Source organism: Melospiza georgiana, chromosome 12, assembly GCF_028018845.1.
Source record: "Melospiza georgiana isolate bMelGeo1 chromosome 12, bMelGeo1.pri, whole genome shotgun sequence".
Classification (NCBI taxonomy): domain Eukaryota; kingdom Metazoa; phylum Chordata; class Aves; order Passeriformes; family Passerellidae; genus Melospiza; species Melospiza georgiana.
Window position 1 is genome coordinate 10,001,040 of NC_080441.1, and position 13,230 is coordinate 10,014,269.

General features: G+C 40.1%; 1 protein-coding gene across 7 annotated transcripts in view; it reads right to left on the reverse strand.

Moving 5' to 3' along the window:
- Positions 1–13,230, reverse strand: part of TENM1 (teneurin transmembrane protein 1) — a 769,900-nt gene that overhangs the window by 72,456 nt on the left and 684,214 nt on the right. For all 7 annotated transcript variants that reach the window (XM_058032978.1, XM_058032976.1, XM_058032977.1 and 4 more), the window contains 3 exons: positions 11,147–11,363; positions 4,134–4,253; positions 2,125–2,386 (listed from right to left, as the gene is read on the reverse strand). In XM_058032978.1, coding sequence (XP_057888961.1) covers positions 2,125–2,386; positions 4,134–4,253; positions 11,147–11,363 — 599 coding nt within the window. The remainder of the gene's footprint in view (positions 1–2,124; positions 2,387–4,133; positions 4,254–11,146; positions 11,364–13,230) is intronic.

A 13,230-nucleotide genomic window follows, 5' to 3' on the forward strand; every position in this document is an offset into this window, starting at 1 on the left:
CATACACATTGTGATGTAAAGATACTATCCTGCTTCGGAGACAATAACTTTAACTTGGGGAGTGTTAAGAAAGAAAAAAATCCTTCCTGCTAAACCATCTGTGCAGTCAGGCCAAGCTCCAGCAAGAAGGGAGTATAAAGGAGCAGCATTAGGAACCTAGCAAGCTGACTGGGAACACACAGCAGTGAGGATGAAACAGCCTGAGCAACAGAGTCATCTTGCACACAGGTAAGTCCCCAGGGAGTGCAAGTGCACTCAAATCCCAGGGCCCTGCTGTCAGTGCTGCTGTCTGAACCAGCTGGATTAAAGCAAGCTTGGATATGCCCACTGCGGGGTGGTACCAATTCCCACTGCGGTGGAGATGGGCCCTCAGCTACACAAGGACTGCAAAGGCTCTGAGCTTGTTAGGTGGAAAAAGAAATTTGGCCTTGACCTTTTGAATGATATGGGCCTTGGAGCTACAAAAAGGGATTTAGCTCCTGATAGAAAAGAGCTTTTTCTGGGACAGACTGTGAGAAGAACAGGCAAGAGACAAGAACAGCTTCTTGGAGGGTGCTACCACAGTCACTCAAAAGCCACCTGAAAACTAGACTGTGCTTAACAAGGTTAATGATGTTGGTGCATTTCTGTACTAATGAATTAACCTGTCACAATGTTTAATTCATCATGCTTGGAAAAAGATAAATTGTTTTGTTTATATTTTCCAGTTTTTAAATTTTCTTTATTTAACAATAGATTTACTTCACTTTCAACTAGTTTTATTTACACACTGCAACAGTATCTCTGTCACAGCATTGCTGCAGTACAGCTGGAGGCCTGCCAGCACTTGTCGTTTCAACATATGAAATGTAGTGTTGCCAGGGAAATCCTGCTCTCTTTATTGTTCCTGATTTGCAGAGTTCCCCTTCCTTCCTGCTGACATCCCAGCTGCCCTCTCTGTCATGCATCTGACATTCCTTTTCATTTTTTAATAAAAAAGTAGGAAGAAATATTCACACATTAATACATGCTAATGTATCTCTGTCTCCTATTATTCTCAGTTAATTTTTGCTCAATTCCCAGAACCCCACAATGAAACTCAACACTATGAAACCTCCAATGACAAAAAAAAAAAAAAAAGAAAAAAGGAAAGAACTGGGGAGTGGTTTCTCAGTAGATTGCATCTTTGAGTATCCCACTGTTCAAAGAAGACCATGGCATACCTCATGTGGAGCACTGTGACCCAGTTTTTTCTTACTAGTGTGCAGCAGATATTCTTAATTTATGTTCATTAGTTTCACTTAGTACATTCTGTGAAGCAATGCTATGACCATCAACTGGATGAAGCATGATAACAGTTATGGAGGTGTTTAGACATAACTCAATTCAAGCAGAGGTGTGTCACATGTAGAATAAAGTTGCAACACTTTTATGAAGCTACAGGTACACCCCAAAGTATCTTCCAGGCTTGCTTGATTAAATTAAAAGAAAACCCAGAAGAGGTCATATTCTTTAAAATCTAACTGCTCAAATAACATACAAAAAATTAAGGGCATTAATATGACCTGAGCTGTGTTTTGTTGTGTGCTTGACTCTCACAATGTCTTTTAAGTCCCAAGTAAAACAACAGTTAATTACAACATTAATTAGAAATTACTTTAAACACTTAAGAGAGAGTCAAGAAAAAAATATATTGAAATTAAAAAAGAAGTCCTAAAGATCATGTTAAAATTGCTCTCTACCTTGGTAATAAGTAATTAAAGTAATAAACCCCAAGAATCTGACATACAGCTGTGAAAGAATGAAACACCTCTAGGAATGTTCAAAGCATCATGTCTCTACGTTGATGTTTGGGAAATTGTACAGTTCATCTGTAACTAGGGATGGTTTTGTGCTTCACTACCAACAAATCAGGATTTCAATAATAATTCATGTTAGCATTTCCCACTTTCTTCTTGAAGAGAAGAAATAAAACACTTTTAAATATTAAAAGTAAAGAAAGAATAAAGACAACAGAATCTTGTTAAACAGTGCCAAATAGATGTGCATTGGTGCTATTCTACCAAGTGAGTGGCATTACAGCAGTTACTGGCTCACTCTCTTTGAAGAAAGAACAAACTGTTAATTTAGAATTCTTTTCATTACCTGTAGTTCTGGAATAACAGTTCCTCTTTCAGGACAAGACCCTCCAAATGCTGTCAAGGGGGAAGGGAGTACAATTGGATTTGGACTGATAAAGCTACTGATGTCACAGGATGGTGTGTCCGACTCTGTTCTTTGCATTACAACTTTGTCTACAATGATAAATCTATTCCAAGGCAACCAAAGTGTTCTTTTTTCAGATATGAAAGGAGATCTGTCAAAAACTAGAGTGACAGAGATTCCTCCAACAGCCACAAGGTCAAAACTGGAAAAGAAAAAACAAATAGTTTTGTTTCTTTTTGGTTTTTTTAAAAATCACATTACCACACCTTTCAATGCATCACAAAAACATTATATTCATTATTACAGCTCTTAATTTAGTATGTGAAATCATTCAAGTGTACATTCCTTGTATCCACAAAGAAGCTTTACCTCTGTGTGCTTTCTCCCTGTATGCAACAACACCAAGACACAGAATTTCACTGTTACTTGGCCTCTCTCCCCTCTATTTATCTACTAGCATCAATACCAGCGAGCCATCTGTAACAAAACTGTCAACCCAGTTGCTTTGGTTTATATGAAAAGACATTCCAATCTCGGAAAAAGGATGCCACTCATCATGTATGCAGGAAGAGCATGCAGAATAAGAAGGCTTAAAGCCTGTTAGGCCATAGCTCTATGAACATAACCCTTTCCCTTCTTCGAAAAGCAGCATGAGGAAAAGGTTGAGTACACTGTGCATATAACCTCCCTGTACAGAGTATGAAATTTTTGGGAAGGATGGTGATTAATTGCACTGAGAACTGAGTCAGCTCTTGAACACAAGGAGGGTGATCCTCTGGGAGGTAACTGTGAAGAACCTTGGCACATCTGGGCTGCAAAACAGTGGGATATAGAAGGTATGATGTACAGTCTCAATTTCCAGAGTTTCTGACATCCACAGTCAGGCAACACAAGGTAATATGTAAATAGCTACTTCACTCTCTGTATTACTGAATGCATCTATTATGGAGGTTTTTGATGGTAACAAACTGTGATAAGAAGTCAGACTTAATTATGCATATCTCATCACATTTCCCAAATGACACCGATTACATTCACAGCAAAATACAGGTAGCATATTTTAATGCAACAACTTTATCCAGGCTAGTGTAAGGAGGAAATGATAATTACTAACTTTCAGTAGTGTGATTTGAAAGTCAATAAACCCAGGTGAAATAAATATGCACACTCCTTACTTCTATAAATTGGCAAAGCCAAACAAAAAAAATAATTGTGGAAACAGTGACAAATTGCAGCACTTTTTCCCTGCTGGAAGACAGCTTCAGATTTCCTGTAATTCACAATTCAGCCCAGGAAGATGAAGTCTTAAACTACCCTTAAGAGCTTAATTGAAGTTCAGGAGCAAGTCATGACCCTATTGCAAATGGATGGCCAGCCCTCGAGGGCAATATAGAATATATTGAAACCTCACCTGCTTTGAGAACTGAACTCAGACCTGTGAGGGTGGGGAAGAAGGGGAAGCCAGGGCTGGTTATGGAACAGCAATTTAACCATCTGCCTTTGGAAAAAGTCTGCTCCCACTTTTCCTTGTATGCCTCAGGTGATCAGCTAAAGAATTTGACTTCACTGACACCTCAATAAACTACTTGGATGATTCACACTTAACAACAACAAAAATTGCAGAAGACAGGATATTTCCTGGAAAACCTGACTTGTGAAAATATTCCAATGTCAAGAGGGTACTGTTACAGCAGACCTGGCACATCTTGACTCCAGGAGTTTGAATATCACTGTAGTTCTGTTGCAGTTTAGGTTTTTTCCTTCTTTCTTTGGTCCCTTCACTAGAGAGCTCTAATCAACTGTGCTCCCAGAGCAGGCGGCCAGATGTCATCCCCAAGCCACACTGTGAACTGTGATGTCTATGAAAATTCTGTACATGAATAGAAGTTGGCAGATGGCCTTAACCACACAAACCTAAACCAGTGGAGGATAATACATGAAAGCCTGACCTGCCATCCTGTCGACTGATGGTGTATCCATACTCATTGTGGTGCAGGAAACTGACGTTCACTCCAACCAAAGGTGTTCCATCAATTGCTACAACCTGGCCTCGGATGACACACGCCCGTCTGCAACAAGAGTAGAAGGCAACAAGTTACAAACATGAGGAGGGTGAGAAAGACATTGATCACAGAAACTGGGCTGTGCTTTGGTCCCAAACAGACAAAACCACTCTGATTTCAGAATGACTGCTGATCTTTGGAAGGGAAGTCATACAAGCCCAAAAGATTGATTTTAAAAAGCATTCTGTCATAAGGATGACACACAGACTCTCATGAACTGTTGGTATAGGGAGAATATGTTCCTGTTTCCTCACATATTTTAGGGTACTATTTGCTCTGCCACTGAATGGCACTGCAAAGGTTTCACTGATAGTGTGATTTAGCTGGCTGCAGCTCTAGGGAGTGATGGTTTGTGAAAGGAGAGAATGAAACCTCATTCTCTGCTGCTAGGTATAGGGCACTGCTGTCTGTTAGAGAAAAGCTGAACTAATGTGATAAGGCAGCAGTGAGACACACGGGCTTCACTGAACTTCAGAAACTTATACAGGTAAATTCACAGGGTGCCTAATCAAGTGTAACATACATTTTTCTCCATCCCCCATCACATGTGATGCTATTCTGAATTCCCTCTGGGATGCATTGGACTTGCACCCACTTTCTACTTTATCCTCACATTCCAGTGAAGAGGGTGGAACATGGCAGCACAGCAGAAAACATCAAAGTCAATGGACAGGTAAGTGAACTCATTACTAAGTGTGTCTAATCAGAGGCTAACAGGATCACAGAGTCATAGAAAATGAGAGCTGAAAGGAAATACAAGACTTTATCTTGTCCATTCCTTTGCCTCGGGTTAGATCAACTATGCCTACATCAGTCCAGACAGATGCTTGTCTGACTCTATAAGCTCACCAAGTTACCCATTCCAATGCCTCTGCATGAGTGCTCTACTCATGGTAAGTTCTTCCTACTGTCCAATTTGAACTTTCACTGTTGTCCTTTCAGACCATTGCTTTCACCTAAGTCACAGAAATGGTGAAGAAATTACTCTTTTTCTTAGCCTTGGTTTTTTACCTATCTGAATAAAGAAACATATAAGAATCAGGTCCCCTAAGGATGAGAAGACAGACATAAAAAATCCTTATGATGTAGATTAGGACCCAGTGGCATTTTCTAAGGGTTTACATAGCTACATTCCACTGAAATTCCTCCCAGTAATTTTGCCCTGGGCTGTCAGCTACACCACACCTCCACTGGCTGAACCAACCCAGATCCTGTAAACTCATGAAACTACTGCAGCTATTTCCTGGAACTGCAGTTTGAGATAATTAAGTGAACAGTGTATGCAAGTCTTTTGCTAACATTAAGACATTTAGGGTCAAAACCAATGCAATACTTATGAAGTAAACTGGCATTAATTACTCAATATAAATGACAAGCATACATTTAGGCATTGTTATGTTTCTTTCTCAACTTGAAAATTTGTGGCAAACCTCAAAAGACACATCCACTGCACAGTGAATGTGTGATCTAAAGGAAAAAACTTAATAGCTCCTTAGACAAAAATTATTTAGGAGTCTACATGTGAATTTTAAAAATATACCTAGAGAGATTAATTGACCATGGTCCAATGAAATCATATGCAGAAACCGGAGAACATAAATTTCTGAAAATTTTGACATGCTTTTTAATATCCCATTCTCCCAAGCCACTAACAGGACACTGATTTATCACCATGATATCATCAAACCCATATGACTATGACTTGAGAAAACACAACTGGTAAAAATTAACCTCTTTGCCACTACAGCATTCACCACAGTTGCTAATAGGAATTCCATGCTCCCAGGCCATGAAAAGATGCTGATAAATCCTAGAGGAATGGGAGATGCTGCATTACTGCTAATATGCAAAACAAGAGTTCTGATTTATCACCTGCTTTGTTTCCTACATAAAGTAAATGGGTTGTGGCCCTATTTGTGGCCCAAAATCTGCTGCTCCACTGAAGGCAACTGAGCTCCTGTTTGTCTCAACAGACTCACAAGACTCACTCAAAAGAACAGCCAGATTTCTTAGAGCAGATAATACTTGTTTATATTATTTTCCTGTATTTCCAACATCAACAGATGTGCATTTTCTTTTCTAATACCTTTATTAATGCACTCCATATATTTACAACACACTTAGGTGTGAGAGTGAGACCCCTTGGAGTAATCATTATTCAGTGCATTATTCTTGCACTCCTGTTTGTTCATTCCACACAGACCTGTCTTCGGACGCTACTCTGTCCTCGTATTTTATCAAGCATACAGATTTGTATGATAAAAGCTCATCAAAATCTCCATCCATGGTCTTTCTTTCCTTTACTCATTCACTTTACTTCCCATAATTCATAAATAATATTAAGAGACTTATCTTTCAACATTCTCCATTTTATTCATCATATTTTACAAGCCACACATATTTACGGTATGTGATAAAGGCATATAAACCTCATTATTCTCCATTTGTCTGTACTGAATTGTCTTTCTAATCTTTTAGATTTGAAATGTCCTAAGCCTGCCTCTGTGCTCCTACATTTGTCCTCGTTATTTAATGTCTCTTTATGACCTATTCTGAGTTGAAGAGTCTTCTCTGGCCTCTTTTTGAATTACCAGAACCTACTAAATCTTTGACAAAGCATTTGATCAGAATTAGCTTTAATTCTGGCATTTACTGCAGCTATGAAAACATTTTTCAGTTCCTTCATGACCAGCACGAGTCTCCAAGGCTCAGGAGGTAACCAGGAGCCCCCCAGCTGGTTTCCCCTTGTTTCCCAGCGCCCTGGCAGCTGACAGAGCACACCCCACGTCCCCAGGCAGGTTCCCTGCAGCTCTGCTGCTCAGAGAACACCTCACTTAGTTCCTTCCCTTACAGAGCTTTTAGAGCATGTTCCCTGCAGCTCTGCTGCTCAGAGCACACCTCAGTTCCTTCCCTCACAGAGCTTTTAGAGCATGTTCCCTGCAGTGATGTCCCTTCATAGTCAGCTGCCACTTCACGCTTCCTTGCCTCAACATCCATCCTCTTCCCAGATGAGCTGGAGGCCTTGCTACCACTCCCTGCTTCTCTTCATTTGAGCAGAGAAACCTCTAAAGATCATGATGTCTCCTCAATGCACTGTACTTTCTGCCTCTAAGACTTATTCCACACTCTTGTGACTGCCCTGCTTTGCTTTCTCACGGGGGACAACTTGTACTATGTGTCCAACAGCCACCTATTTGTGATGATTGCATAAGCTCAGACCTAAGGCTTTCCAAGTTGTTTTAACTTGAAAGTCAGTGCAAAAATGTCTTTTCTAATTTGGTGAAGCTGGGCAAGAACATGCCCCTGATAAGCTGCCTTAGTGTTTTCAAATGCATTAAAAATGTTCCCAGTCCCCTGGCAAGCTGTACTAAATCTGCAACTCCAGAGGGAGCAGTTGGCTTTTTGAGAGAAAGCTGAGATTTCCACGGGTTGCAGGTGGCCTAAAAGTAGAATTCCTCTGTCAATGCTTCATGGGGCATTCCACGAGCAACTGAGGAACTCACTACTCTGTGGATCTCAGGTCTCTGCTGTGAGGCAGTTTGTTTGACATCTCTAATTCAAAATATGAACAGAAGTTTAAATGTTAGATGTATTATTTCAGTACTTGTGAAGTATTTTATTATTTTACCATCATTCTGCCTTGCTCTGCTGCTACTTACCTGCTATTTTTTTGCATGTTAAGTTTCCAATAATCACCTCAGGCTGAGACATTAGGCTCAGATATGGAACTCTATCAAGCAGCTTGTGAAATTGCAAGTGTCACATTACCAGAAGATGTCATTTACTGTATTGCATTTCTGATTAAAATCTTCAATGAGAGAAATGAAGATGAAGGCTAGTGAGGTACATTCGTTTCTTCCTGCTGACAATGTTGCTGTAAGCAGCATTTGAAGGGTAATTAATTCAGTACCATACACTGGACCCTTTTCGTGGGCAATTTACAGTGAGTCAAATAGCTTGCCAGCAGCATGCATTAAAACAAAAAAAACCTCAGCAAAGAAACAAGCTAAAAACCTTCCTGAGAACAGAAGTTGACAAAAACATTATAATCTGCTACACCCTGCTAGATGCAGTAGGTTAAAACCATGCCTGATGTAAGCAAGTACATTTCCATTTACCCAGAATGCCTCTAATCTGCCTTTCAGCATGCCACAGTTTAAGTGGGAGTTTGTAAAAACCCAATGCATATGACACAGATTTGACATAACAAAAAGTCAAATGTTTTGCAGACATGTTGCCCCTTAACATTATTTTTGATGTAGTATTTAGCTATGGCTCAAGCAACATCCTGACTGTACTGTATAAGCCAAATGATTAAATATTAGACCTAAGCTAAAGTCCAAGATGCAAATGCAGAGGGATAGATGTCTCAGCAGCTGTCAGAACAGCTAGCTTTACTATTTCAGATTATTTGGAAAATTCCAGGATATGGCAGAGACCAAACATATCCAAGTATGAAGGACAGAGATAATCTTCACCATTTTTGATAGCTTTCCAAGATCTAATCAACATCATTTTGTCTGCAGCCAGATTCATGCAAACATCACCCATACTAGAGGTCCACTGACCTGTGGTACAGTAAAACACTGCACAATGTCATTTGAAGACTGAAAACACTGGGTAGATGTCTCTTCCTTAATGCTCCTAATGGCCTCAGAGATTTCTTGTAAAGGGAAATGGAAAAAAAAAAAAAAAAGGCAGAGATAGGGCTTTGCAAAATTGGAGCAAAAGTGGGAATGGATGGCAGTACTCTGAAATAAATACATGCCATTATTCCATCCAATCCTTCCAACATTTCATGCTGTACCACCAATGCTATAAAATCAGTGCCATTGCAGGCAGCCACGAGTTAATATCATCTGCCTGGACACAACCTTTTCAGCAACAGCCCAAAGGAGATTAAAACCCCTCAAGCATTCTTTCCAGATAGGCTGGATCACAGATTTCTGATGTTTTTTACTGTAGCAGCAGTTGTCTTTCTGTATTTTTTTCAGTAATCTTAATTCCCAGGAGAAGAACCAACACAAGATGACAGTCAGATTGGCAATGTCAGAGGAAGATTTTTGAACAGAAGTACCACAGTTTAGCTATTGCCTCTTTCCAAAACCCTGCTTATCTCTTATCCTTGAGTAAAATTCTGACAGTTTTTAATAACATTTGACTTCTGGATGAACAATATTTCAACAGCCTGGAAGACTCAAGGATCCAGCAAAGTGTGGACTGAGGAACCCTTTGGGGTGCCCAGTACATTGCAGATTGATGTTGACAAACCTCAGGAGACACAGCACAGCACAAATCTCCAGGCACTGCCCTGACTCCTGAGATGCAGCCACCCCCATCTGAATCCCAATGATCTTCTCAAAATAACTATGAATTTGTCTGCAGTGGGAGGAAATGGTATCTGGGGTGTCAGAGATACACAAATGCCAGCAGAGTCCTGCTCCTCAGTGGCAGGAAGTCAGAAGCCATGGTGAGAGTGTGCTGCTGCTTGCACATGGGACTTCACTGCTCTTCAGTCTTCAAAGGCATGGCAGGTAACAGAGTAAAGAAATGAAATACTCAGAAACAGCTTTTAAATCCAAGTTAAATCCCATCAATGATAGCTTTAAAAGATCAATTCCTTATATCTATAAAAGCACGTTGATGGGATTATGTACAATCTGGCTGCTAACATTTGCAGTGTCACAGAACACTGTACAGGCAACTTGAGCACTCACCTCCTCTCTGGAAACTCCCCACTGTCAGGCATTTTGATGAGGAAATTTTTTCAGTGGTGACTTTTGGTTTAAACAGCATAAAAAGCCAGTCAAAGACCCTGCCCCAAGTACAGAAGCCTGATTCATAAGTGCAACACCCCAAGAGACCCACCAGTGGCAGGTGGGTGCATCTCATGGAGTTCATCTTCATGGCCTATTGCTCTACATATTTATAACATCCTGTTACATTATTGATAGTGATTAAATGTTTAGGTATTTCAGATCAATAATGACTGTTTACAAATTTACTTTATTAAAAATTAATGCTGAAGAAAAAAGTGAACTGAATTTGTGTGCAGGATTGTGTTGAGGTTGTAAACTAAGTGCTGTGTAGGGTGAAAATAAAAAATTCTTATGTGCTTATTACTGGAACATGGTTTATCTAATGCAGGGGCCTAGTTGACAGGGTAACAGTCAGGTGATGTAGATGATTTGTGGATCTCTTTGTCAGCATGTAAGTTATAGCTTCCCAAGTGAACTGCAGCATAAAAACTTATGTGCCCCTCTACTTCAAATGTTCAAGAAAATATGTGTTACCAGGTTTTCTGAGCAAGTAAAGGCCCTTTTTCTACTGCACAGTTCCCTCCTGTTAAAGGGCAAAGCCAATCTCACAAACACTCAGGGATCACTCCACTCTTTGCATGATAACCTGCAGCACAAACCAGTAAACTCACACATCAAGGCATAGCAAAACCAAGGAAGTTTTTAAACTTATGTAAGTGACACATATTAAATTCATTGCACTGTAAATACCAATCAAATTGTACTGTACTGAAGACAGCAGATGTGAATCCAATTTGTCCTTCTGCATCCTGCCATTACATATGCACAGTGGGAAGGGCTGAACTTCCTCTGCTGATTTTACAAGTGTGAGACAACTTACCTTTCACAACAGTCACTCTTGTTAATAACAGCAGAAGAGTGTGTTGGTGGGACACTTCCATCAACCAGACAGGCAGCAACAACAATCTGATAACCAAGATCCTCAGCTGTTGGGACTTTAAAGTTTGCTATCCTCTCAAGTATTTTATGAGCACTGGCGAAAAATTTTCAGCTACCCAGGTATCCCCATTTTTTCCTGGTTAAATAATTAAATTGCAATTCTCAATATTCAGAAAGTCTTTCATTTAAAAGAAGACTCACCTGCTCTCAAAGGAGACATCTCCTGGGATTACATGAGTGCTTTCCTTCCCAATAAGGAACCTGATTCGATCATAGAAGAGCCTTGGAGGATGCTGAGAGAAGGGTGGTTGGCTGTGCTGGATAAGGTCAAGGGGATCAGGTGAACCCTGGCAGAGAGGGCTTGAGTAACAATTGCTTTGCTGACAACAGTCAGGGTCTACACAGTCTGTCAAGCCATCTAAAATGGAAAGAATGGAAACTTCAGGAAATTGAGCAGTTCTGAGAATAAAGCAGCACATTTATTATCAGAAAGCACAGGAGGGATGTAATCAATGTGAAGGCATGCTGATTATGACACAGTCACATTCAATAAAGCACGTTTAGTCCAGGAGGGTTATTTGTCTGTCATTAACACTGTATCACCTCACCAAATCCTCACTCAGTGAGAAAACAGAACCTATAACTAAGTGAAAAGGGAAGAGCAGGACAGTGTTCCCTGCAGACCAGGCAGAAGAAAGTCACCACACTTCACCTGTCAGTGCAATGTGGTCCACACTGTGCAGCTGCTCCCTCCAACAGCCCTTCACTGTCAGCCCTGCCTGGTCACCCCAGGTGGGACATCCACTCACTAACCAGCCCTCAGTAACAAGGCCTGAAATTTACCCAATTCTCCTAAGTGTCCCCACTGGAGAAAAAAACTGTATTTCTTATAGTTGTCTAACTTCTGCTTTAAGCCCTATAGTAGTTTTACAAGTGATTTAAGATATTTACTTTCCATTTATTGGTTGCAATACCAGAATGATCCAGAAAGGGCATAATTGTAACTACACTCCTGCAGCTGATACATGAATACACACCTAGATTCAGGCTCCATCCCATTGACCAGACAGTTACAGTCCTCTCTATAGATGTTTGCACCATGGAAGAAAATTTGGAAAGTGAAAATAAAGCTGTTTCTCCTCTGTCCATTTTCAAGTATGAAAAATAGAAGAAATAATAGATTTTCTTCAGAAATCTACAATTCTTCATGAACAAACTTGCAGCAACATTTGTGGGTGAAATTAAGTTACTTAAATATCTAAAGCTTAAGATGAAAATTGAAGCACTGAAGTGCATCTAAATTAAGCACCTAAATAAAACTTAAAATTGGGCTATTGACATTTAATTGTTTCTATCAGCAGCTTAGATGTCCAAATTGGCTAAATTACATACTCAATCAGAAACAGATTTAATAGGAGATGGTAAAATGTCCAACAATCTTCTTCAACATCCACTGTATGACTTAGCAGCTGTGTTGCTTGCATTTAAAGCAAGATAAAGGTGTTTTATCCTTCAACAAAGACACTTTGTATTTCTAACAAGGTTGGTCTGAATAAATGCAGAGTCATCAAATCACTGTATGGATCTCCCTTGTATTGAAATTGGAATGCTATAGGATCAACATACTGTTGATATTTCAGATATTTTGTTGATACTGTCAGATATTTCACTTCATGTCAAGTGTTTGTACCAACACTTTGAAGTCTATCAAACTGCACCTCAGGGGTGCTCTTGGAGGGAGCAGGGGAGCTCCTGGAGTTTTGTTGTTGACTTTAATGGGTGCAAGACCAATCCCCAACCAAGCCTACTGCTTTCTCAACAGAGCCCTGTGTGAATGCTCAGTAAATGGCAGCATAAAACATTCACTTTGAAAAGAAAGCAAAAGCCCTTCTACAGAACACACACATATAATGAAATGGGCTTTCCTGGCATCTGAAAATCCTTGCTTGACCTAGAGCAAGATAATTGCTTGGCTAAGCAAAAAAATATTAACAAATCTATCCTCTGCAACTGGGAAATCAGACAGAGCTATTTTTTGTAAAGATGAGCCAAGGGCAACTGTAGATAGCTAGCAACAATAATGTAGGACCCTCAGCTCCAGCAGAGCTGGCATGGCTACAGGTCAGTGTGTGCTTGCCACATTCCCCAAATCCTGGAGACAACAGGCATTTGCCAGCAGCAGAAGAATAACTTCACAAGGCAATGTTGAGTTTATTGACTTTGAGTGTAGAAGTCACTTTATATACAGGAAAGCCTAGGAAGCAACTGAAATCTGCTGGGAAGTC